Source organism: Gobio gobio (genome assembly GCF_949357685.1).
Source record: "Gobio gobio genome assembly, chromosome: 22".
Taxonomy (NCBI): domain Eukaryota; kingdom Metazoa; phylum Chordata; class Actinopteri; order Cypriniformes; family Gobionidae; genus Gobio; species Gobio gobio.
In genome coordinates this window covers 30466450-30494425 of record NC_137118.1, presented here as the reverse complement: position 1 = coordinate 30494425, position 27976 = coordinate 30466450, and the positions used below count along the sequence as shown (strand labels likewise).

The window sequence follows — 27976 nt, the reverse complement described above, 5'->3', positions numbered from 1 at the left end:
GAGAAAGAGAGGGAGGGCGGAGGCTAGAGAGGGAGGAACAGAACGAGAGAGAGACAGAAAGAGGGAGCGCTTGAAAAAAAGAGCAATAGACAGAAGGAGGGAACGAGAGTGGAGACAGAGATAGATACAGCAAAAACAGATATATCTATAGAAATATAAAGGGAAAAGGTAATTTATTTGTTTATTCTCATCAGAGTTGTATTTCATTCATCTGAGCGTGAGGTTACAAAGAGAGAACGTGTGAGGGTAGACCGAGACGTCGAGGCGAAGGAAAAAACACACTGCAGTGGAGCTGGAATATGGATGCACAGTCTGAGAGCTGTGAACCACCGCCATGTGACCCTCAGCCTCCAGGTAAAATCAGAAAAGCCTTCAAACTGTTCGGCAAGCGGAAGCCTGGGAGCAGCGTCGCTAGCATCTTCTCTATGCGTGGGAAAGGAGATGGTGGCCCTAAATCACCGCCGCCAATAAGCAAAACCCTGGATGAATTAAATGAGCCTACTGCCCCAGAAGCAGAGGCAGAGCAGGTGGATCTTGACCAGGAGGATGAGAGTCAACAGGAGGATGCTCCAATGGAGGAGGAGTTCACGAGCGGAAACATGAATTCAGAAACCACCCCTACTCGGCATTCCATCTCCTCGCTCACCTCTGCTAAGTCTTTGAGCTTCCTCAATATGCTTCGCAAAGGCCGACGGGGATTGATGGGAGAACGGCAGGCTCAGACCGAGTCTCAGAGGCCTGGACGCCAACGGAAGGGCCTAAAAGGATTGTTTGGTACAGTACGTTGGCGTGGTAAAGAAAAGGAGGATGAGGAAGAGGCTCAACCTGGCCCTCCCCTTCTTGCTTCCCGCTCCAACAGTGTTGAGATTATAAAGGAGAGTCTCACATTAACACCTGGGCCTCCATCTCGCTCTGTGGAGGAGACAGAGGAAAAGCATCAGCTTCTTACACCGCAAGAGGGACCTACGTCATCTGAGGACTCTGCAAAGGTGAGCAGGGTGACTAAACCTCCACCAAATGAACGCTTGAGCACGCTGCTCGGAGATATCTCATCAATTTTGAGCTTTGATTCACTGACGGCATGTGGTGATATTGTAGCAGATGTTGAGGCGGAATGGGTCAAAGCTAGCAGTAGAATGGAGGGAGCACCTAGCACACAGAAAGTGGATAATTCTGAGAAGACTTCATCATCTTCAACTTCTACCAGATCAAAGCCTAGTCCTTCTCCTACTTCTACTCTAAGCCCCACCACCTCCTCCAAACCATCCCCTACTTCAGCAACCAAACCCACCCCTTCACCTACCACCACCAAACCTAATCCCAGCCCTTTGACAAAACCTGCAGTCACCTCAACGACCCCTCCGGTGACCAAAATGTCACCGTCTATGCCTACTGTCCCTATTATCCCTACCCCAACATCCAGCCCTCTCGCTAAACCCATCCCTACATCCTCAGCAACGCCCATAACCCAGCCTATACCAACACCTATCCCAATACATGAAGCCACTGCAACTTCAACTACTCCAATTATCCAACCTACACCAACCCCTACATCTGTCTCCATTACACAGCCTGCCCCAGGCCCTTTATCAAGCCCTACAACCAAATCTACCACTTCCCCAGCTAAACCTGCCCTGTCCCCTGAATCTAGCCCTGAAATCAAACCTGCCACAATATCTAGCTCCACAACTACCCCCATGACCAAACCCATCCCAACCTCTACACTCATTCCTCCGACCATCTTGACCACTACTTCTGAAATCTTCCCCTCACCCACAATTAGTTCTACCCCTGAAACTGCTGCAGTTACTAAAACTGAACCTGTCCCAACCTTTGTGTCTAAACCTACCCAATCATCAACCCCTGCAACAAAACCCACTTTGAACATTACCCACGAATCCAAACATACTGCGTCTACCTCTGCAACCAAATATGTCCCTTACCCACCACCATTTGGTAAACCTACTCCAGCCCCTGCACCAACACCAAGACCAAAACTTGTAACAACATTTGGATTATCAACAAGCCGAAACACTGCTCCTATTTCCAAGCTTGAGACAAAACAAACTACAGGACAAACTTCAAAATTTAGTACCCACACTGGCACAACATCTGTAAGAAAAGCCTCCATCTCTGAAACAATTGCTCCTGTTGCTAAACTTCCATCTGCCGTTGCCCCGTCACACTCAACATCCATGCCTGCTCCTATTCTTACCTCTGCCACGATGAAATCACCAACAGTTACCACCACACCCCAAATTCCTGCCCTGAAGTCTCCTCCAGGTAATACTCGATCCTTCATTTCTTCAAAAAGAGCAGAAGATGATGTCAGCATGGATTTGAGGGAGGATAGGTTAAGACAAGAAGGAACTGACAAAAGAGACTCAGTGGCTACTCAAAGCACAAGCAAGGCTGTGAAAAGGGGCCCTGCAGTGAAGCCCACAACTCTGAGTAAGATCCCTGTGAGTGGTGGAGGCAGGCCTACTAAGCTGCATCATCGAGATTCCCAGCCCAATGGAGATGAGGACCACTCAAATCTACCAACACCGGTACATGAAGAGGAAAGTCCATACACTCTATCACGGGAAAGCAGCAGCAAAGAGGCCCTCAGCGATGTCTCCACAGAATCGGGGGCTGTCACACCAACCCTCTCTCACAGCCAAGAGGACATTCTTGATGACAAACTTTGTCTCCAGACACATCCAATAGCTGGTGCCACAAGCTTAACCCGGGAGTCCAAGATCCCCATCAAATATGGATCTACTGCAACCTACCATTCTGTGCAGGGGAGGGCAGAAGCTGCACGTTCCAAGATACCAGTGTCCAAAATGCCTGTTCGTCGGACCAGCAATAAGCCTGCACCAACAGCTACAGCTGCCGTCACCCGAAAATAACTGACATTCTAATCCTGTCTATGACAAAACCTTGAAACATTCCACTGGCAAAGGTTTTCTCAAGATATACTTTTTAACATATTTGGTCAGGCATCACTGTGCCTGGTTTACTCCTTTTTGCAGCAAATATCCTCACAGGAACAACTGGATTGTTATCTTTATTTGAACTATTTTACACACCAGTGTTACTCACAATTCTGGTGTTTATATTCATATCACTCTTGAACAGACTAAAGCTGTGGATTCAACTCTGTGTTCCACCAGGAACAGATGCACATGCACAGGCCCTGTCTAATCAATCCCCATGGCAACCAAACATGCAAATTAAGTGGCAGGCACTAAAGCACAAGAGCCCTCACATGGAATCTAAAGCTGTGTAGACCTTCTCTGAAGAAACAACCAATGCATCCTTCCATTATCTCCGGTGTCATCCATAATGGTATTTTGCGGCAATAAACAGCCTCAGAGAAGAAACAAGCGAGTCATCATCGAGTCTTGTGGTTTTCGTCCAGGTCTACAACACACTAGAGGGGCCCAGTATCATCACAAAGGTGCTTTTTCTTATCTTCCTGGACTGCCACACAGAAAAAAATGTTTTATTACAGAGCGATGGAGGGATCTTTGTAGCCTTTGTTACTTGGACTTCTTTTTTAGATTTTCTTTTTTAGTGTCTTTTTCCAATTTTTTCTTTTTCAATTGAACTTTGTGGAACAAAACATTGTCTTCAACAAGTCTTCTTGGAGCTCCCACGTGTTGTATGCAAACAAACAAAAAAATTTACCTGTACAGTTCATGCCAAGACAGGATATTCCACAGCATCTTTTGAATGTATGTAGCAGAACGCATGCCCTACTTTTTCAACCAGACGAGCCATCACACTCCTCTTCCGCTCCCCACAAATGTCCTTTTCTTGCTGTTTTTAAACACTGTGTTAAGTCACACAGTGCCTGTCAACTGTAACGTGTATGTAACATGTCATCGAACAACCATGAGGCATATGGATCTAACTCTGTGGATTTTTCTTTCTTTCTGCCTGCACTGAACTGAACTTTGTGTGAGACTGCATTAAAGAAGTCTAAGGACAGTAAAGATGATGTTTCACAGGCAGTTGGTGTTATAGGTAAGCTAAGACTTTCATGGATGACAGTGGTGTCAGTTTTGGATGAAACCTTTTTTTAAGTTGCCATCACATGTTTAATAGAGTACTATTTTTGTGTGTATGCGTGTGTATATGTGAATGAGTGGGTGTGAATATCTTAATGTCACATTGTTTCCTATTTAATCAATAAAATGTGATTATACCTAGAACGATTTCAATGTCATGCAGGGTGCTTTGTGGTTTGGTAATCGATTGCATAGGACAGAATTAGGTTGTGAGGGACTTACGGTGAAGTACATTGTCCTCTGCAGTCACATTATGTAACCATGTTACTCTTCGGTTCGAGGACAGACAGTAGAATGGGATCCCCACAGAGCTTTCCACTATAAAGACCCAGGCCCCCACCACTGCCAAACACCCCCACCCCCAGCTTCCTCTGCAGCGCCATGCTGTTGGGCTGAAAAACCCACTGACCTGAATAGCAAACCTTAATGAATGTCAGCATCCCCTGGTCAGTGAGCTGTATGCTAAGATGCTAATACACTAATTCCTGCCACGCAAGCATGCAGCTGCTGTATGCAAATTATATTTTTCTAATGGGTTGTTATGTTGTCTCTAATCGAAACGAGGATACAGTTATTTATCCTCGGAGGATGGAGGATCCTTTATAAAACTTAATTGAGGGAATGAATGAACACTAAAATGGGGGAACAGTGGTGCACAGATAGAGAACGAGAATAAGAAAGAGAGAGATTGTGGTACAGATGGAGAGAGAAAACAAGGAAGGGGAGGGCAGAAAATAGCAAGACTTGGTTCCATCACAGCTGTGTTTTTTGACGGTCGTGACATAACAAGAAATGCTAAAAGCACTTTGTAAGGATGTCTTTCACTCACATTCTTTTTTAGCATGTTTTGCATACTATACTAACACCACAGCTCTTTTAAACTCATACTTTTGAAATCAAATAACAGATTTGATATTTGTAAGGACAGAGATTTAGGTGTTGATCTCCATCACGGGGTGAACAGAGGTAGAGGGAGTTTGCAATTTTCCCATAAGGAAAAAGAAAAACAACACATCAGCAGACACAGCACAAACAAGGCTTTGTTGTCCAAATCAGAGCCCAGGGCAGTAGGATTGTTTAACTGGAACAACACGAGGACTTCACTTCACAGGGTGATTAGCCAAAGAGCAGCTCACTGTTAATAGAAACCGTCCCTTGCTTATGGATCTGACACCCCCTGGGGTCTGAAGAAGATGAAAGGCATACGAAATAACTTGTCTGTTTTTCCGTCACAGAATGTGCTGCTCCAAACACGGCAAAACCTGAGGTCTGATTGTGAATATGAATAATGATGATGATCACGTAGCCTCAATTACAAACATTTAAGTGAATCATTGTAAAGCGAAAATGTCAAATGCAGCCTGCAGTCTGATATAAGGCGCAGCTGAACAGTGCAGGGAGATGTGCAAAAGATAAATCCTGCATGATGGAATTGTCTAAATTTAATGAAATATGCTGGCATGCTAATGCAGCCATGCTGGACAGTACCAGAGGTGATCCTCCCCTAAAGCAGATGGCACAAATAGCCATATTCATAATTACATGCAGACATAATCACAAAGAATGAAATGCGATTTAAGATTATCTTCATATGCTTTTAGTTTATTTACGTGCATCCAAACATGAGATTAACATCATAATCTCTCTAAGAGATTTGTTTTGAAACATTGAAACTAGGTGAAAACACCATTTCCTATGTCTCAAAGCAAAGGCACAATGGAAATGCATAGAAATGGATACCATCAGAATATTTGAACCATGTTGTCTGATATTACATACCCTTTAGTTCATATTCCTTTTACAAAAAATAACAAATGCACCATTATAAGATGGATGGATTGTTATAAACTCTCCTGATACTTTAAAACAGGTCATAACAACAGAAGGTGTCTTATTCCCTATTGGTGTATATAAACACCACCAGTGAAAAGATGTTCTGTTAGGAGATGTTTGGCTAATTATCCATGCACCACTGAAAAAAACGTTGCTATGGCAACCTCACTAGGTCAGCCAATGAGGGACCGGGAAGAGGAGGGGTGTGGTGAGGAGGCAAGGAGTTCTAAAATGGACTCTCACATTACACACGTAAAACAATTTATCTGTCCAAAATGTTAAAAGTAGTATGTAGCATTTTAAAAACTGGTAGTGTATGTGACAGATGGGCTGTATTGAACATTCTAGTTGTAATGAATTCATTGAATCACACTTGATCATGTTTCTGGGTGTACTGTAGGTGAGAGGGTGTGAGAGGCGGGATGGGAAATATGCTCATGTTTCATGTCTCAATTTGCAGCCATGTTCTGCAGTTATTCATCACAAATAACAATGATGCATAAATATACACAAACATTCAGCTCAAAGCCAACGTTATCAGTCATAATTTTCAAAATACAGACAAATGGGGGAAAAAAACATTGGTTTCGTACATATGATTTTATTATGGTTCACATTTTAAATGAGCTAAAAACATGCTTACAATAAAAATATAGCTTTTATCTAAAAAAAAAACACTGAATAGTTAAAAAAAATACTGATAAAAGCTGAATATATAAGTATTGTGATATATTTGAAAGAAGTAGGCCTACTTTTATTATTGTAATCTTTATAATGATTTGCTGTGCTTATGCAGTAATGTACTGTATTGTCTATAGTGAAAGCTGAAAAAGCTCCTCTAAAATGCTGTTCAGTCTCAAAGTGCAACAATGATCTTTTGGCTGGCAAACTACAATTAATTCATTTCATGGCCAAATTGTTGGTGAAAATGTGGAAGTATTTGCCAGAAAAAATGCCCTGTGATTTAAATGAGGCTGAATGACAGACATGATTGCAAGAATGATACAATTTGGCCTTCAAATATCATCAGTGGTTCTTAAAGGAACATGCCACTTTTTTGAAAATAGGCTCATTTTCCAACTCCCTCAGCCGATCTCCGGGTCTGGCGGTAGCACTTTTAGCATAGCTTAGCATAGATCATTGAATCTGATTAGAAAATTACCAAAGAGTTTCGACATTTTTGGGTGCAGCAGCATCATATCAGAATGATATTTCGCAGCGCCTTGAAATAGGCTAACTTCCGTCAACATAACCAACGTGACAACCTGCTTGCACAGGGAGCATTCTGGGGACTATTTTCAGGCGCTGCGTAATATCATTGTGCCTGCTGCACCCATGGTACGGCAGCAAAGTTCCTTGATTATTACGCAGGAATGAGAGTATAGTTCCTAGCCATATTGGCCTAGAAAATCGCAACTTTTCATTTTCCGTCGGTCTTAGTACACAATTTAACTACAGAAGAGAGCCTATTTTCAAAAAAAGTGGCGTGTTCCTTTAACTGGGATGATGTTAGGAGAAAAAACAATGCAAATAAAATGCAACTACTCTTATAATTGCACATTATTGGGTTGGCAAAACAAATAGATTGATAAACTTTTAAAAAGGAAGAAAAACACTTCCCATATCTCTTGTCTAAGGCTGCATGTATGAAAATCTGGTTTCTGAAACAAAACCACTTGAGAACCACTGAACAAGATGTTTTGCTTTTAGACTGCACGTGCCTTCATTTTTCCTAACACGACAACCTTGGCATTTCTTCTTGACACCAATATTCATATATTTTCTATTTTGCTATTACTCTAAATGAAATTATACTGATTCCTACATTAAAAAAAGTAAAAAAAAATAAAAATAATAATATATATATGTTTTATATATATATCAGATACACAATCAGACATGCATATAGATTTGTTCAGCGATAACAAAACTTTTTGTAGGGGTCAAATGAGATTATTGCAGTGAATGCATTCTGCAATCATTTCAATATCACTGCAAGTAAAAGCATCTGCTGGACAGCTGCGGTACAACCCACAATGACATAGAGAAATCAATTAATTCAATAAAAAAATATTATGAAAATAAAAAAAAATATTTATTTAAAAGCCTTATCTATTTAATAAATCTAATCTAATGGGTGTACGGTATTACATTCATATCATGCTGAAACTAAAATTCAGCTTTTCTTTGGTGCTAAATTCTTCCTTCTGGAATGTTCCTGAGCATCAGGGAGGCACAATAATAGTGCTGCAGGGATGACGTATTTGTGTAGGCCAAAACCCTGAAACGGGTTAGCATTTTAGCACTTCCGGTTCCATCATACTGAAGACAGTAGGTTTTTTTGAATGGGTATTTGGTTAAATGCCTGAAATAAGGTCTGTGGTGAATATATTTTTATATTTTATTCTACTACGACATAAAATACATCAATAATACACTCTTGTGAATATTTTTTTAAACCTTTTATGTGTCCTGAAAAAGGTAGCTAACAAGTGGCTAAATGGGACTACAAGAGATTGTCAGCGACATTAAAGGTTTAGTTCACCCAAAAATGAAAATTCTGTCATTAATTACTCAACCTCATGTCGTTCCAAACCCGTAAGACCTTCATTCATCTTCACAACACAAATTAAGATATTTCTGATGAAATCCGAGAGCTCTCAGGCCCTTCCATAGACAGCTATTTAATTAACACTTTCAAGGCCCAGAAAGGTAGTAAAAACTTCAATAAAATAGTCCATGTGACTCCAGTGGTTTAACCTTAATTTTATGAAGCGACGGGAATACTTTTTGGTGCGCAAAAAACAAACAAACGACTTTATTCAACAATTTCTTCACGTCTGTGTCAGTCTCCTATGCTGTTGACGTAGTAAATACAGTCCAGCACTTCCGAGTTACGTCAGAGTTACGCCAACACGCCGGCTTACCATTGGTGGGCACCACGATGCGTGCGTGTGAATATGCGCTTCATAAAAGTAAGATTGCACCACTGGAGTCGCATAGACTATTTTAACTATGTTTTCAATACCTTTCTGGACCTTGAAAGTGGTAATTAAATAGCTGTCTATGGAGGGGTCGGAGAGCTCTCAGATTTAATCAAAAATATCATAATTTGCGTTCCGAAGATGAAAGAAGGTCTTATGGGTTTGGAACAACATGAGGGTGAGTAATTAATGACAGAATTTTCATTTTTGGGTGAAACTCATCTACTCACTAGTCCGCTTTCATAGTCTTGGTGTGTTTAATCATGCTCTTGCAAACTATTATAGAGTAACTTTCAGGGAAAATGTTTTTATATAAAGACTGAACAAGTTTGCGGAAGTTTAGTGATGGTGATGTTGAAGTGATGCAACTGTCTGTAGTTTGTTTAGAGCCTACCTTTAGCTTTTAACTACTGCCGATCGTATTCACACAAAACATGTAAGAATCATTAACTTTTGTTAGTCACAGATCTCATTTTCAGCAATAATCCAAAAGCCCATGGAAAAATCCTAATGTGTTTTTATTGAGGGAACCAGGGTGATGCTAACTTTCGGGTTGGCCTACAAAAATACGTCATTACTGCAGTACAAAAAACGTATAATAAACACAGTCTGTTTATGTCATTCTACAAGTCCTGTAGCTAAATTTATAACTATTCTCATCAGATATTGACAAATGCAAGGCACTTGGTAAAAGAGGGAATAATATAAATTGTATAAAGACAGAGATGTCAATTAACAAAAAAACTTCTAAATGTCATTTGAAATAACATTTCTAAATTCATGTTCAGTAGTGTTGGATATAAAACAGTACTGAACAATACCCTGATGTTTGGTAGAGTCTGTATGGCACACCAGGAACACTCTGACTTTGGTGTCTTTGGTTATTTCTTTGAGGTATATCCATGTCAAAGCTTCATTACGAGTTGGCACGTTTGTGAGGTGTGAAGTCCACAGCTTCTTATTTACAGTGCTGTTCTTACACCTGTCTGGTCTCACCCCAGAAGTGAACAAAACAGGGTGAAAAAATTCAAGAGTTGGTACCTTTGAAGTCTGAAAGCTGCTTCTACTCAGGACAGGAGGCAGTGGGTAAAGCACCAGTTTTTCCAAACTAGGTCATGGAGGACTGCAAAATGCACTGTCCACACTCTCGTCACGATCAGTACTGGTAAAAGAGAATCATAAAAGTGTAACCTCTTCTGAAAGGTGGACATGGAGAATGTGCCTATTACCCGGATCCTTCAGCAGGCCGAGCTGAACTGTGAAGAATAAGCCATTTTACTTTGGGCTTGTTAAATGTCGTTACAGGTGAGCCCTGCTCACACCAGGAAGTGTGTATATCCCTCCGCTCCAGTGACGATAACATCCATCCAGATTCTCATGGCTTCTGGGGAAGGAGCCACCATGTAATAAACCCGGTCATGTGTCTTCACACTAAACGTCAGGGAGGGGTTTGGGCTCTGATGGAATATAAGAGTGTGGATTAAACAAGATGAATGGGAGGAAAAAAAGTATCAATTGTAACAACGAGCACCATTTTTGTAGCTCACCTTGTGTGCGTTCTTTAGGTGGTCATAATACACTTCCTCAATGGCTTGGAAGTAGATAACACCCTTCATTTTGGTCTCATGTTTATCTGGAGAAAAATAAAACCATTTATCTTTTTTGAAGAGAGCATGTGGCTTAACCTTTGTTATTTTTTTTTCTATTTTACAGTATAATAAAACAATTTAACAAAGGTTAAAGTCAAATATTCTATGCCTATTTATAAGTATACAAGTAAAACTGTGTAAAATAAAAAAGTGGTGGATAACAGATCTTTGTATGATAAATCTGGAATGATTTGCAGGTTATTGCAGAACATAGCCATTGTCTCCTGTGATGTCCGTGAAGGGCACAGCTCGGTGTTGCCCCCTTGTGGTGTAATCTAGTTTCACGGCAAATTTATTTTGCATGACTTATAAATAAGGTCATATTTAGTTAATAGTTTAAGTTTACATTTCACTGTCATGCATAGAAAAAAAAATTAAAACATAGAATTAAATAAGTATTCTGGATTCAATATATCTGTGGCTTGTTCATAATTACTACTGAAAAATGGTTAAAAAAGGCTGATAATTACAGTGCTTTAATGGATGATTATTTACAGCTCAACAAAGACTTTTTGTCTGGAAAAATAAAGTTCACTACCCAAAAAATGCTTCAGATTTCCAGAACTTTTGCCTGCAAGGTCTCTATTTGAAATGCATTACTGTAAGCACATTTTAAAACTGTTTATACAAAATGAGTGACAGATAAACATTTAATATTCCGTGGTAATTCACTGCAGGCCACAGGCACTGTTGATAGAGCTTGATAAGTCCAACTGAAAAGTCATTGTAATTACCAGCATAATATGCCAGTGTCCTTCGATTGCGGTCAAAGACGAACCAGCGCTTCTTCCATGTTTTGATTTTTCCACCCATTTTAATCAAGAACCCCCTGCCGGTCTTCTCTGTGATGGCTAGGTGAAAACAAGTTTCAGGATGGTGACCCGCTGCCTCGATGTGACCTCTCAGGTCAAAGTCATCCTTCCTCACTGGGAGATAGCGTGTCAACGGACGAGACTAGACACAAACGGCAAAAATTATACAAGGTCGTTAAAGTGTGTCTGTGTAAACACATTTGTAAAGAGTGAAAGAGGGAGTCTAATAACTAGCCATATTTAGCATTAGAATGTTACTGCACACATTCTCTCAGATCTGATCAGAGGCAGAGATGCACTCATTTATTGGCCACCCATATTTATACGTTGATTATTATCAAATTAAAACCATCGTCAATAAGCTTTTAATGTGTGATTATTGGTGCGTTACTGGTTTTATTATATTGATTTTGTTGTTTTTAAGCTTTTGCTATACTGCTTTTGTACTTTTATCTCTTGCAAAGCATTTTTAAGTACCCTGAAAAGCAAGCAAGCAAATTTATTTATATAGCACATTTTTAAACAACAGCTGTTGCCCCAAAGTGCTGTACAGAGATAAGATTAAAACAATAAAACAACATTTAAATGTTGCATATACCCAAGCAAACTCAACATTCAAATGCTAACGAAAATAAATATGTTTTTAAATAAGACTTAAAAACGACAATTGAAGGAGCTGACCTCACATAGAGTGGGAGACTATTCCAGAGTTTCGGACCTATAAATAAAATGTATACTAATAATAACAATCATAATTATTATTATTACATTTATTAAGTTGTATAGGATCTACAGCATTTTCTATTCATAATATAATAAATAAATATGGACAACATAAATAATAGGACAAAAATAACAATTATGATGCAAAATGCAAGCTTTGTCAGAGAAAAAAAATATTTTGGAAAATAAATTCTAAAATCACCTGATAGTGATGACATGGCAAAAAGTTAATTTTGGATTCTAGCTGCATCTTATGTCATAGATAAAAAAAAGGGATAGTTCACCCAAAAAGGAAAATTACCCCAAGATTTTCTCACCCTTAAGCCATCCTAGGTGTATGTGGCATTCTTCTTTCAGACGAATACAGCTTAGAAGCTTAGAAGAGCCAGGACATATTTAAATACATCTCCGATTGTGTTTGTCTGAAAGAAGAATGTCATATACACCTAGGCTTGAGGGTGAGTAAATCATGGGGTAATTTTCATTTTTGGGTGAACTATCCCTTTAAAAAAAAAACTTAGTTGCTTAAAAAAGCAAAAAAATATTTTTTTGTAAAGAAAAATGTGCTTATGTTATAAAAGACAAATATATTTATGATGCATCATTTATGATTATAATTATCAAAATTGATCAAAAGTAGGTTTTAAAGTTTAAAGTACAAATATTACTGAATGAAAATAGTTAGTAGAATATTAGAATATTTATTTGTATCTATTCTTATTTATCCATTGTGTGTGCTTATAATAGTGTATTTTCCAAATCAGTGCATCCATAATCAAAGTTTTGAGTTGCATTAAATGCTGTAAGATGAATCTTCCTCTCTTCCATGTCCACTGGTCTTTATGTCTATTTTCTGGAGATTCACCTCTCTCTCCACTAGTTTCTGTCGGCGGTTTGTCTCCTCCTGCAGTCTCCTCTCCAATTCCTCCCTCCTTCTCCTCTCGTCTTCAAGAGCCTGTCTGCGCAACTCCATCTCCCTCTCCTGCACATGGGAAAGAAAACACGTTCTATTTTCATGCATCTGTAAATTGGATTTTTTTTAAAAAGCATGCAGATTCAGAGAAAAGAAAGTTTATGAAGAAACCGATGTACCCTGTGCTCCAGCAGTCTGTTCTTCTCAGCTTGAGATTCTCTTAGCATGCACTCCATCTCCTCTATCTTCGCCATGTTAGTTGTGCTAGCACTGTACCGACAAACACACATTTTTTGTTAGACAGTATGTTTAAAACTGATGATTTTCAGGTCTTAATAAGATTTTTCTAGTAAAAATCTAGTATAAAAATTGTCCAATAAAATCAGAGATTTAAAACCCTCAACCTCATTTTGCAATGCGTTCCAGAGCCTCTTAAGGTTCAACTACTTGGAACGACCTTGGAATGCAATAAAAATTCCTGTGTGTATATGTGTGTATATCTAGGCTACTTAAAGGCAGACTTCTGTCTATACAGCATCCTTATAAACAGTAATAACAATGTTAATGCCAACAATATAATAGTTACTTTAAAAGCTGCATTTAAAGGGGTCTTGAATTGAGAAATCTACTTTTCATTCAGCCTTTGATATTTACAAGTTTATCGTGATATAAGAATATCCTGTAAGTTTCGGAGCTGAAAATGTCCTTGTTAGTAAAAAAAAAAGCTTTTATTGACACCAGGCCCAGCAAACGCTCGATCTCAGAATATGCCAACCCTTTACGTCATCGTGAAACGCCGTCTCAACAGTACGCCTGATTATGTAGCCCCGCCCATAAACATGCTGAAGATAGCAAGATATTGCTCTGTGCCTGGTTGTGGAAGAACACAGTCGCTGCTTAAGCTTCCTTCGGATTCTAATATTGGGAATGTGTGGTTGAACTTTATTTTTAACGAAGTTCCAGCTCAAATGCGTAAGACATTGCACATTTGTTCCTTCATTTCACCACGGATTCGTTTGTAAACAAGATACTGGATTTGCAGACAGAATGAGATTACATGAATGAATGAAGCAACACACTAATGTGGGTAAAAATGTTTTTTATATGTGATAGTATTGCATTGTTACAGATCATTTGATATCTATTGATTATGTGTACATGTCTAACTAAACATAACTTACCACGCTGTCACAGGGCTCGCAAAGCCCAAGGTCGTGGGGCTATGTGTTTTCCAGACGGGCTTACAATACGTATCATCTTAAATAGTGAAATAACATTCCTTTCTTGATGTGCGTTGTTCACTCTCTTGACTTGATACTTGAAGGAAAAATACAATCGCAGAAGTTTTGATCATGCTGTCTGCAACGTACTTGGCTTGTGTGTGTACTTGTGTGTGTGATGCACGGTTTGCGGTTATATCCACCGATCGGGTGGGCCAAGTAACATAAAAATAATCAATCAACTGCGGGTGGATGAGAGATAAATCATTGTGTTTGTTTGATAAATACATTTTGTGATCCCTAGCTGTGGGACGAATCATTCCGGTTGTGGTTTTTCCATACACTTTCAAAACAATGCCTCATGTGTACTCACGGGGGAGCCGAAGCTCATTAAATATGCAAAGCTTATCCAATCATAGCAGTGTGCATTTACTTCCAAGTCTTCAGTGTGGCACGCCCATAAAAACTGAGCATTCCATGTGAGAGAGGCTCAAAACCAGGGCAGAAAATAGCCTATTACTTATTCATTATGGTGTTTTTGAAAGTAAAAACCAAGCAAACTTCATAAGCTGACCTCAGACAACCGTATAAAAAAATTAAAAAGCCAGTTCATGACCCCTTTAAAGTGGATGTTACTGTGTACCAGGTTTTAAAGATGCAGTAAGCGATTTTGCGAAACAAACAATTATGAGAATATTTGCTAGATGTCTGTTCTGTGAGTGGGTTTAAAAAATATTGTGTTTGCAGTCATAGGCTGTGTAAATAGGAGAAAAAACTAAGTGGATCAGACCAATCGCCACAGCACTCTTGAGGCCAATCAGCAGTAGGGGGTGTATATGCTGGGGGAGAGAGTGAGCAAGCTGGACATTTGTAGGAAGACTGCAAAAAGAGAGATGGCTGAGATGTTACCAAAGAGGAAAAGGTCAGAGGAATATGATTGAAAAAAGAAGGGTTCTGAGCAGGTACGAGCTAGGACCCACGTTAATATTGGAAAAGCTCTGGAGAGCGCTGGAGAGACGTTAGAGAGCAGGAAGGTGTGAAAACGGACGCCGAGGTTGCTTTGTTTCTGCTCGATACGAGAGTAGCATTGATTTTTGCTATGTTTCACAGAATCAAGATATGCTATTGTTGTTGTTGAGTCACAGCTGATTTATCCATACTTCGCCAGCCCAGCTGTTAATGGTTGCCTGTGTTGCATAGCGTGTTCGTTATTTCAGGTAGGAGCAATGAAGGCAGGGGTGTGTTTGTTTTGGGTGTCGATTTGAAATATCAAAAGTGTTTCTCAGAAATCACTTACTGCACCTTTAAATTATTTTCTTAGGTGCCAAAAAAAGTATATCTTAGGTTTCCAGCAAATATCTGACATCTAAATCATCTAAATGCTAAAATACTGAATGCTAAAAATATGGTTTAAATGGTCAGAAAAGACTTATCCTGATCTTGGTCTCACCTTGAGATGTTGTCTGGTGAACAAGCAGAAATGCTGGTCTCCAGGCTTTCTGTACTGTCCACGCTCATTGTGTCAAAGTTGTGTCCGTTATCCAAGTAAAGGAATGGCTCCAGGAAGACGTTTGTCTCAGAAACCGTTCTATTGGACATCTCATTCATTTTCTGCCTCTCGTCATCCAGATACATTTGACCTGCTGCAAGACAAAAGAAGAATTGAATAAAAAGAAAAATAATTTCTTCCAAAAAATGTATTTCTCTCGAGACTTACAAGATTTTTCTAATATATTTGAAATATTTAATTATATTATTTAATCACTAGTTTTTAGTTTGTTTCTTCATAGTCATAGCATGTACAGCAAGCAAAAAGTACAACAAGCAAACAAAGACAAAAAAGAAGGGTGAAAGGTTCTGGGCTTGTGGCTTAACAAGTTGCAACACTCAGTTGACGCTGATTCACCAAGCTGTCGAGGAGAGCTTTCAGTGTGAGAACGAGCACACCAAAGCATTAGTTAGCATATTAACCAATTAGCAATCTAAGATAACTTGGTCACTAACATAAATTATGTTTATTGCTACTTGATTGGCATGCTAAGCTAACTAGCATAAGACAACAAACACAGGCAAGGTAATCTTCAGAGAGGTATTTCTCAGGAATGGTAGTGAATATCAAAAATCATTTTGATCATCATTTGTTCAGTCATTTCTGTGTGGCTCAATCGAAATCTGACACGATTTTGGACACAACTGGGCAAAATTTGTAAGAGGAGTAGCAAAAAACCTGTTTGTCGTTTGCTTCAATATGGGGGGACAGTCACATTGTTGGAAAATGACAAATGAGATATTGTCGGAATTAATGTAAGCTTAATGTAAGCTGTTGAATGTGATCAGCATTAAGAGAGGAATCAGGTGAACAAAATTTTTCTAAAAGGGTTCAAAAGTTATAACTTTTGGAAAAGTTAATTTTTGAACTGGTGGTGGCGCTATAGAGTTTGTCCTAGAGAAATTGGTCAGATTACTATTTATTACCATCACTAAAAGTGTGCATCATTAAAACTCTGGCTGGGCCACTCAAGGATGTTCACAGAGTTGTCCCTTAGCCACTCCTTTGTTATATTGGCTGTGTGCTTAGGAACCTTCGCCCCAGTCTGTGGTCCAGAGCGCTCTGGAGCAGGTTTTCATCAAAGATGTCTCTGTCTCTGTATCTTTCCCTCGATCCTGACTAGTCCCTCAACATCACCACAGCATGATGCTGTCACCACCATGCTTCACTGTAGGGATTGTTTTGGCCAGGTGATGATCAGTGCCTGGTTTCCTCCAGACATGACGCCTGCCATTCAGGCCAAACAGTTCAATCTTTGTTTCATCAGACCAGAGAATTTTGTTTCTCGTTCTTCAGGGGCCTTTTGGCAAACTCCAGGCGGCCTTTTACTGAGGAGTGGCTTCCGTCTGGCCACTCTACCATACAGACCTGATTGGTGGAGTGCTGCAGAGAAAATTATTCTTCTGGAAGGTTCTCCTTTCTCCACAGAGAAACGCTGGAGCTCTGTCAGAGTGACCATTGGGTTCTTGGTCACCTCCCTGACTAAGGCCCTTCTCCCCTGAACGCTCAGTTTGGCTGGGTGGCCAGATCTAGGAAGAGTCCTGGTGGTTCCAAACTACTTCCATTTACGGAAGCTGGAGGCCACTGTGCTCATTGTGACCTGCAATGCTGCAGAAATGTTTCTGTGCCTTAATACAATCCTGTCTCGGAGGTTCTTGGACTTCATGACTTGGTTTGTGCTCTGACATGCACTGTTAACTGTGGGACCTTATATAGATAGGTGTGTGCCTTTCAAAATCATGTCCAATCAACTGAATTTGCCACAGGTGGACTGCAGTCAAGTTGTAGAAACATCTCAAGGATGATCAGTGGAAACAGGATGCACCTGAGCTCAATTTTGAGTGACATGACAAAGGCTATGAATACTTATGTACATGTGATTTTCTCGTTACTTAATTATTAATAAATTTGCAAAGATTTCAAACAAACTTCTTTCACGTTGTCATTATGGGGTATTGTTTGTAGAATTGAGGGAAAAAAATTATGAATGCATTTTGGAATAAGGCTTAACAACATAAAATGTGGAAAAAGTGAATCGCTGTAAATACTTTCCGGATGCACTGTAATAATAGTTTTTCATTTGCTTCAATATGGCGGACAGTCACATTGTTGGAAAATGACATGAGATATCGTTGGAATCGGCATAAACCAAGGAATTTAATGAAATATAATCAAAATAAAATAAAATTTTGAACTATGTTTTCCAAAGTTATAAGCGTTTTTGCAAAAAAAATTATATCTCTGGAACACTAGGTAGCGCTTTATTTGAACTTCTCAGGTACATTCAGGACATGCTTTCAATGATCCTTATCAAATTTTGTGAAGACATGTCAAATCGTTTAAAAGATATTGCAATTTATGATACAATTCAAAAGGGCGGACACGTGATTCCATCCAATCTTGGCAAAATCGGTATCCTCAGATTTGGCATGACACCAAGGAATCCATAGCAGTGTTTCGCACACATAGACTAATTCGTGGCAGTGCACCACAGAATCAACACCGGCCGCCACATATTGCGTGTCGTTATTCTTAATTTTTTAACGCTATTTAAAACACGCAGCGTATTCGTTCAGCTGCATGTCCTTTCCCTGCTCTCCCTCCGTCTCTCTATCACTCACACGCATCTCTCGCTCTCAAATTGCCAAACCTGCTTTTGATATGAAACAAAGTCTTTTAAAAATGTTAAAGTTTTAATACGAAATTCAAACAATAAATAGCGTTTTGGCGCTAATGTGGCAGTTAAAGCCAGAGGCGTTGAAAAACCATAGACAGTAAAAGAAATGGACACAGCGACTCCATAGGCTTTGACGGGGAAAAGTGAAGTAAATTAGAAACACTCACTTCCTGATGGCTGAGTGTACTGCGCAGCCTCAGACTGAGCCGGCGTGCTCATCAGATTAAGACGCCGCGCAAACCGACCCCCGCTTCCCAGTATTTTACTGGCAAATGTTCAGTCTCTGGACAATAAACTCTGCGAGCTGAGAGCACGGATCTCTTTCCAACGAGAGACGAGGGACTGCTGCATTATCTGCCTTACAGAAACTTGGATGTCCGCTGAGATTCCAGATTCGGCCATCGAAACCACGGGGTTCTCCGTGCATCGGATGGACAGAGAAAAAGATCTCTCCAGGAAAAGCAAAGGCGGGGGTGTATGTTTTATGATCAACCGATCCTGGTGTGATCAGAGGAACGTACATTCTATCAAGTCTTTCTGTTCTCCTGATCTGGAATTTCTCACGGTTATGTGTCGACCATTCTGGCTACCGAGGGAATTCACAGCGGTCATCATCACAGCGGTGTATATTCCCCCACAAGCCGACACAGACCGGGCACTGAAGGAACTGTATAGGTCAGTGAGTGAGCAGGAAACCGCGCATCCTGAGGCTGCGTTTATTGTGACCGGGGACTTTAACAAAGCCAACTTCAAGCGCATCGCACCCAAATACCACCAACATGTTAGCTTCAACACACGAGGGAACCGAGTTCTGGATCATTGTTACTCTCCCTTCAAGGATGGTTACAAATCACTCCCGCGCCCACCATTTGGCAAATCGGATCACGCTTCCATCATCCTTCTGCCCGCTTACAGGCAGAGACTGAAACAGGAAGCACCCGCCCTCAGAACCATCCAGTGCTGGTCGGACCAATCGGACTCTATGCTACAAGACTGTTTTGATCACGCGGACTGGGAGATGTTCCGGTCGGCCTCTGATGACGACATCGAGGTCTACGCCGATAGCGTAACGTGTTTCATCAGGAAGTGCGTAGAAGACGTTGTTCCGACCAAAACAATACGGCTGTACCCCAATCAGAAGCCGTGGCTAAATGTGGATGTTCGCGCGGCACTCAATGCGCGGACCTTCGCCTTTAACTCCGGTAATGCGGAGGAGCATAAACAAGCAAGTTATGCCCTCCGGAAAACCATCAGAGCAGCAAAACGCCAGTACAGGGACAAGATTGAAGGACAGTTCAACACCACCGACTCCAGAAGCATGTGGAGGGGAATTAACACCATCACGGACTACAAAGGGAACACAAACTCCACCGTGAACACCGCTGCCTCTCTCCCGGACGAGCTAAACACCTTCTATGCTCGCTTTGAGGGAACTAACACCGCCCTCGCGGAGAGAGAGCTCGTGGCTGAAGATACAGAGGTTAGTGCACTCTCCGTATCTGTAGCGGATGTTACCCGATCCTTCCGGCGGGTGAACGTCCGTAAAGCCGCGGGTCCAGACGGCATTCCGGGCCACGTCATCAGAGCGTGCGCGCGCCAACTGGCTGGAGTTTTCACGGACATTTTTAACCTGTCCCTCTCCCTGTCTGTGGTCCCCACATGCTTCAAAACGTCCACCATTGTTCCTGTACCGAAGCAAGCAAAAACCACCTGCTTAAACGACTGGCGTCCTGTTGCTCTGACCCCCATCATCAGCAAATGCTTTGAGAGACTAGTCAGAAACCACATCTGCTCTGTTCTCCCCCCCTCACTGGACCCACTGCAGTTTGCATACCGCAAAAACCGCTCCACTGATGATGCCATTTCATCCACTATTCACACTGCTCTCTCCCACCTGGAAAAGAGGAACACATATGTGAGAATGCTGTTTGTAGACTACAGCTCAGCATTCAACACCATTGTGCCCTCCATACTTGACATGAAACTCCGGGCTCTCGGCTTAAACAGCCTGTTATGCAGCTGGATCCTGGACTTCCTGTCAAACAGACGCCAGGTGGTCAGAATGGGCAGTAACATCTCCTCACCACTGACTCTCAACACTGGAGCCCCTCAGGGCTGTGTTCTCAGCCCACTCCTGTACTCCTTGTACACACATGACTGTGTGGCAACCCACAGCTCCAACACCATCATCAAGTTTGCTGACGATACGACGGTGGTAGGTCTCATCACTGACAATGATGAAACGGCCTACAGAGAGGAGGTGCACACTCTGACACGGTGGTGTCAGGAGCACAACCTCTCCCTCAACGTCAGCAAGACCAAGGAGCTGGTGGTCGACTTCAGGAGGAATGAGAGAGAACACCGCCCCATCACCATCGATGGAGCACCGGTGGAGAGAGTCAGCAGCTTCAAGTTCCTCGGTGTCCACATCACAGAGGAACTCTCATGGTCCGTCCACACCGAGGCCGTTGTGAAGAAGGCTCATCAGCGCCTTTTCTTCCTGCGACGGCTGAGGAGGTTTGGAATGAACCGCCACATCCTCACACGGTTCTACACCAGCACTACAGAGAGCCTGCTGACTGGCTGCATCACCACCTGGTACGGCAACAGTACCGCCCGCAGCCGCAAAGCCCTGCAAAGGGTAGTGCGCACGGCCAGCTGCATCATCGGAGGTGAGCTTCCCTCCCTCCAGGACATTTACGCCAGGCGGTGTGTGAAGAGAGCTCAGAGGATCATCAGAGACTCTAGCCACCCGAGCCATGGGCTGCTCTCACTGCTGCCATCAGGCAGACGGTACCGGAGCATCAGAACACGCACCAGCCGACTCCAGAACAGCTTCTTCCCACAAGCAATTAGACTCCTGAACTCTTGATACATCAGGACCATAACACACTGGACAGAATATCACTCAGCACAACCCACTGTAGATACACACACATTATATACACATTTATATAATTTATTATTTATCATATAGCACCTATTGCACATTGGATCTCTACTGTGAATAATAATGTATACTGTACATTGTATACTATATTATTATTATTATAGCGTAATGTATATTGTTTAATGTATGTTTTAGTGTGTATATTGTTTAAAGTATATTGTTTAAAGTATATTGTTTAAAGTATATGTATATTGTAAGTATGTGTATATTGGTTAAAGCTGTGAGAACCACACTCACATTGTGTGAATTATTTATTGTTTATTGTAGAGTTTAATGTGCTGTGAGTAATTGTGGGCGCATCAGTGTAATCTGATGCTGCTCTAAATGTTGTACATGTCATGTCGTGACTACTATGTTGCTCGGAACTGCACCAAGAATTTCACCTGCTGTTGCACTTGTGTATATGGCTGTGTGACAATAAAGTGATTTGATTTGATTTGAGCTTGACGACGTAGATGTGACGTGAGCAACCTGTCTGAAAGTAAGTCTTCTAGTAGTTGTGCAAAATGAAATCTGAATCACTTTGTTGAAATATTTTGTCCTGTTGCTTTTGGCTCTCTATGGGCTTATCCCAATGCTTCTCCCTTGACTTTATCGGACTTTATGCCTCCACATCCCCCCGATTGCCTCATAGACAGCAAAAGATTGCCTGCGAGCTTCTCCTCCTGTCTATACGGTAATTTCTCTACTATGCGACAGAGTCGCGTAGTTATGACACAATCGTTAGCCTATTTTTTACAAAAACGGTTTCAACGGGACGATAGTGTAAGATACAAGGTAATGGAGCCTTTTATACATTGTCGCGTCTCTTTAGAAATAAACAATGGTCAAAGGGAGTCTTTAAATGCCTCAGATGTATAGTTATTCGCTGTCAAAGTGACGCCAAAATGAATGGAAGTCAATGGGATGCTAACAGCAGGTGATGGCTTGGTTAGCAATGGCTCCCCCTATGGAAGGTATGCTTTCCGGGTGCTGGATTACCCCCTTGTGAAAAACAGAGACATGCTCTGATCTCCCGGCAGCGCGTGCGGTCACGTGGTTCACGTAGCGCTTAATAGTTCCAAACAAACCAGCGCTGTCAATACATTTGAATTGATAGACGACAGCTTCACTAATACAACTATACAGGTATTTGCAGCTATTTTTGGTAAACAGTACAGCATAGTGTGCATTGATTATTACGTCAACCATATTTACATGATCGTTTTATTATGGAGATGCAACATTGTTAACATTAATGTTAATGTTTTTCTTGTATTTAGCCCTCAGGTATTCCTTGCTAATTAGTCACACTCATACTCATTGCTGGTCAAATTCACCATACAGCTTAACTATTTTTCAATTAAATAAATGTTCTATATTTTAGTTTAATAAAAGCCTATTTATTGTATATTTTGAGGAGATCTTTTGGTACTAAATAGGCCTACTATTTGTGCAATAATTATGGTCCATTAATGACCATTTAATGAATTAAAATATTTTTCTTCTAATATTTTTCTTATTTATATTACAATTAGTGTGGTAATTAAGGTTAAAATAGAGAATTCCCATGCAAAGAGGCAAATTGGAGTCATTTTGTGGCTGGAAAAATAATACATTTCATTTGTAATGCCATGGTTTACCCACTATAGGTGCCTGTATGGCTCTTTAATAAATATACATGTATCTAGTCTAGTTGCTCAAAAAGTATTGCAGATCATAACTGCTTACTTATTTTTAGGTTTTGCATTTGAATACATATTTAGATATGATCAAACACTAGATTTCTTTAAATGTGAAATTTTAAAACGTTAATAACTTGCATCCTAATATTTTTAATGATACTTATATAAGCACACACAAGTGAATATTAATGAATGCAAGCAAATATAATTTAACCCAAGAAAAGTTTAAACTAGTGCTAAAAAGGAAAACTTATTTTTCCTTATATGTACAGTAGGTTATATATATGAATTGATACTGAATCAAGATCGAAATTGATATTTGTGCCAATCACCAACCCCAAATGGGTTTTGGGTAGACCTTGTTAAGTTCACAACATCATAACCTTTAAACAAAGATGAATAAAAAAAAATCTGTTCAGTCGTTTCTGTGCAGTTTAGTCCAAATATCATCTGTTCCGTTTTTTGGACAAAATTTGGACAACATTTTGGACAAAAACTGAATACTGTACTTCTCAAAATGGACACTACTGTAATGAGTCTTAATCAAAGATGTTGAATGTGATCAGCATGATGAGAGGAATCATGCATACTTTCAGGTGTACATTTTCATTTTTCTAGATCAAAGGGTTCAAAAGTTATAAAAGTGCATTTTTGAACTGGTGGTGGCGCTATAGAGTTGGTCCTAGAGACCCCAAAGTTGGACAAATTACTATTCATTACCATCACTACAAGTGTTCCAATGTTCATAATTTTCCTATTTAGGGTTCAAAGGGATGCCATAGAAAATAATAAGAAAACTAACAATTACAATAGGTGATATTGAACCTTCGGTGCTTGGCCCCGAAAGATTACAAAGAAAAAGGAAATACATATAAATCACATAAATAAGTTACATATACATACATATAACTATAAATAACACAAAACGCTATACACACAAAGTGCACTGAAAAGGAGAGTAACAAAATAATTTTATATATTATTTATGTTCATGTCAATATACTTAACAGATTTCAAAAATATGATTTTAATACCCTTAAAACTTGTACTATTGTAGACCTGTAGAAATCTGTGTCATAAGATGAATCAGTGTGTTACCCTTAAGCAGGCGGCGAGTGTCCAGGTCACGGGAGGTGACAGACAGGGTTCGGGGGAGTACACTACCACAGCTAGAGCTTTGAGACAGCGGCATATGAGACTACAGAATTAAGAATACGGAGTAAAATAGACAGTTTAAATCTTCCTTTCACATAAAACCATAAACACTGAAATTTTAAATGTAAATTACTCTTTTAAGATTGTATCAAATACTTTTCCAATGTGCCGTATCTTTTGTCTGACCTTGGGCGACAGACTGCGATTAAGGGTAGAATTTAAGGTTCCAGAGCTTTGCCTCTCTCTTTTACGGGACATTCCACTGTCACTCAGCAGAACACCACCCTCTTTACTGCAATTGCTCCGCCTCCTCTCCTCCAAAGAGAAAAAGTGCTGAAATATTCAAACAGAAAGATAAAATAGTCTTTCAATATTGAAAAAAACTTTTTTTTTGTCATTCCTGCGCTTAGTTTCTTCTTAACACATAGAATTTGTTTTGCGATACCTCTTTCATGGACACAGGGTTAAGAGGAAATGCCTGACCACCTGTCAGCTCAGAGTACTTCCTCTCCAGAGATGAAAGGTTTTCCCGTTCCTGAAGAGGAAATAGAGGCCATTCAGAAATGTGTACACAATTTTTAATATCCTTGGATTAGATAACAAAATATTAAACCAAGTGCCACATATTGTAAGGATAGCACAAGCAAAATTTTCAAGAAAACATTTCAAGTTTGCTCAATTTCAAATGATAAAACTATACATGTGTAGGTCAAAAAGGAATCTTGGCATCTTGTTGTTGGTGGAACATGTCTATAATGAGATGTTAATGAGAAGTGACCTTATACATGTCCTAAAAAAAAAAATTCACCCTGACACCAGTGGATTAAAGGTCATTGCCAAAATTGACAAAAAATAGTGAAGTTAGGTGTGAGAAACATCATCATGTATTGTCTTTTTTGCAGCTACCACATGGTTTGATATCTATCGAAATTACATTTGAATTAAATTATATACATTTCTGTGTATATACAGAAATGTATTTGACAAGGGCCAAATTGTGATGGCTAGATGACTGGGTCAGAGCATCTCTAAAACTGCAGCTCTTGTGGGGTGTTCACGGTCTGCAGTGGTCAGTTTCTATTAAAAGTGGTCCAAGTGAACCAGCGACAGGGTCATGGGTGGCCATGGCTCATTGATGTACGTGGGGAGCGAAGCCTGGCCAGTGTGGTCCGATCAAACAGACAAGCTACTGTAGCTCAAATTGCTCAAGAAGTTAAGGCTGATTCTGATAGAAAGGTGTCAGAATACACAGTGCAACGCAGTTTGTTGCGCATGGGGCTGCATAGCCACAGACCAGTCAGGGTGCCCATGCTGATCCCTGTCCGACGCCGAAAGCCCCAACTGTGGGCACGTGAGCATCAGAACTGGACCACGGAACAGTGGAAGAAGGTGGCCTGGTCTGATAAATCATGTTTTCTTTTACATTGCGTGGCTGGCCGGGTGCGTCTCTTACCTGGGGAACACATGGCAACAGAATGCACTATGGGAAGAAGGCAAGCCAGCGGAGGCAGTGTGATGCTTTGGGCAATGTTCTGCTGGGAAACCTTGGGTCCTGTCATCCATGTGGATGTTACTTTGACACATTGTTGCAGACCATTGTACACCCTTTCATGATAACGGTACTTCCTGGTGGTTGTGGCCTCTTTCAGCAGGATAATGTGCCCTGCCACAAAGTAAAAATGGTTCAGGAATAGTTTGAGGAGCACAACAACGAGTTTGAGGTGTTGACTTGGCCTCCAAATTCCCCAGATCTCAATCCAGTCGAGCATTTGTGGGATGTGCTGAACAAACAAGTCCGATCCATGGAGGCCCCACCTCGCAACTTACAGGACTTAAAGGATCTGCTGCTAACATCTTGGTGCCAGATACCACAGCACACCTTCAGGGGTCTAGTGGAGTCCATGCCTCGACGGGTCAGGGCTGTTTTGATAGCAAAAGGGGACCAACACAATATTTTCATAATGTTATGCCTGATCTGTGTATATACTCACCCTTTGCAGCATATAAATGAGGTTGCTCTTCTCTTTCAAGAAGTTCTCCTTTTCCCGTTGTGCCTGCTGGGTGATCTGGGTCGACTGCTTCTTCAGGGTAAGTAGCCTCTCCTATAATGCAAACAGTTTTTATGTACAGAAGGAAAATATGATTATAAAAAGCTCTTTGTCCACACACAAACACTCCAAGGTTAAAATAATCTACACACCTTGCGAGTGACAAAAGATCTCTGACATTCTGCGATCTCTTTGAGGAGTTGCTGCATCTGCGTCTCCTTCTCTTCATCTTGACGGCTCTCGTTTTCCAGCTGTTGAAACTCCAAATCTTCAAAACGCTTTGTTTCCATTTCCAAAGCTTCAGTGTCCTACCAAAAAAAGCCAACAACACTTAGCATGAGGCAATAAATTGCATTTTTACATGGTGTAACTACAAACTAAACTAACTGAACAATCAGCAATAATTCACAGGATTGTGCTAAACAGACAAGTCAAGTCAAGTCAACTTTATTTATATAGCGCTTTTAACAATGTAGATTGTTTCAAAGCAGCTTTACAGTGTTAAACAGGAAAATAATGCAGCATAATTTTATTCAGCTGTATAGCCATTCTGGAAAAATTTCAAGTATCACACAGTGACAGTGTGGGCTTTAGATCAATAATTTGATCAGTAATTTAGTTTAAATGGTTAATTTAGTTTATTATTTAGATGTATTTCGATGTTTAGTTGAAAAATTTAGTGTCCCCAACTGAGCACGCCAAGCCAGAGGCAACAAGTGACTAAAGGTCAAACTCTCAGGAAATGTGGGTATGTTAAAACACACAGAGAAGAAAGGCCTACCAACAAGAACAAATGGCATTTCCAGAGCTGTTGCAGAGAGGAAAAAACAGACAGACAGCAGAATAGTTGGCCGCACAGGTGGGCGCAGGTACGAGGGAGACCACGGTAACTGACTGACCCTGGATAGCTGAATCTGGAGCTGCTCCTTCAGTGCTTCAGGACAGGTGTCCAGCTGGGTCTTCTGCTCTGAGATCAGCTCAGCTAGCCTCTCTACTTTAACTCTCTCAGCCTCCAACAGGGCTTTGTCCTACAGCACATCAGCGACGCGTATGGATGATGTACATATACAGAGCACAGAGTGGTGAGATGGGCACAAATATGATGGACAAAGAAATAGAGAAAGTGCAAGGTTGGGTTAGAGCAAGGAAGAGATAAACTGGAAAAAAAAGGTAGGTAGATGTGATATTGGTGTGTGTAATTCACTAATAATGGAGTACAAGTTTTCTTAAGTTTAAACTTTAAGTGCCAACATATTCATGAATCATGATTTCTGTGTAAAAATGTTCACACACAGGTTTTACGTACGGTAGATGAATGAGACCCCCATGTTTGCATCTTTTTGGAGATTTTGTCCTGAAGTTTTGATATAATACAGGGAGTGCAGAATTATTAGGCACGTTGATTTTCTGATTATATTTTTTTTCCAGGCACATTTGACCAATTCCAAACCACAGTAATCCTAATAACTACTATTGATTTAGTATTTAATAATGTATAAGTGATATATAATTGTTCGTGAAGGCTGGAAATGAAAATCACCTTATATTCAGGTGTGCAGAATTATTAGGCATGTTTTCTTTTACAGATAAATTGAGCCAAAAAAGAGATTTAACTCAGACTGAAAAGTCAAAAAGTATTAAATGCCCATGAGAAGGATGCAATACTAATGCAATACTAGACATTGCAGTTAAGGACAGTTGGACAGTGAAATGCTCGTTGGGTCAGCAGGATCTGACAAAA

General features: G+C 40.5%; 2 protein-coding genes across 2 annotated transcripts in view; one reads left to right on the top strand and one right to left on the bottom strand.

Moving 5' to 3' along the window:
* Window positions 1–299: 299 nt before the first annotated feature.
* LOC307119223 (uncharacterized protein) lies at window positions 300–4198 on the top strand (the record flags this gene model as incomplete). The annotated part of the gene is made up of 1 exon (XM_079805382.1): window positions 300–4198. The coding sequence occupies one exon, from the start codon at window positions 300–302 to the stop codon at window positions 2892–2894; it is 2595 nt and encodes an 864-aa protein (XP_079661508.1). The 3' UTR covers window positions 2895–4198.
* A 5176-nt stretch (window positions 4199–9374) lies between these two features.
* Window positions 9375–27976, bottom strand: part of phldb2a (pleckstrin homology-like domain, family B, member 2a) — a 76331-nt gene continuing 57729 nt past the window's right edge. The window contains exons 7-17 of the mRNA XM_079805381.1: window positions 26388–26543; window positions 26179–26289; window positions 24633–24722; window positions 24374–24520; window positions 24131–24230; window positions 15643–15835; window positions 13152–13242; window positions 12925–13041; window positions 11259–11478; window positions 10423–10508; window positions 9375–10332 (exon numbers count right to left, since the gene is read on the bottom strand). Coding sequence (XP_079661507.1) covers window positions 10192–10332; window positions 10423–10508; window positions 11259–11478; window positions 12925–13041; window positions 13152–13242; window positions 15643–15835; window positions 24131–24230; window positions 24374–24520; window positions 24633–24722; window positions 26179–26289; window positions 26388–26543 — 1452 coding nt within the window. The 3' untranslated portion in view covers window positions 9375–10191. The remainder of the gene's footprint in view (window positions 10333–10422; window positions 10509–11258; window positions 11479–12924; window positions 13042–13151; window positions 13243–15642; window positions 15836–24130; window positions 24231–24373; window positions 24521–24632; window positions 24723–26178; window positions 26290–26387; window positions 26544–27976) is intronic.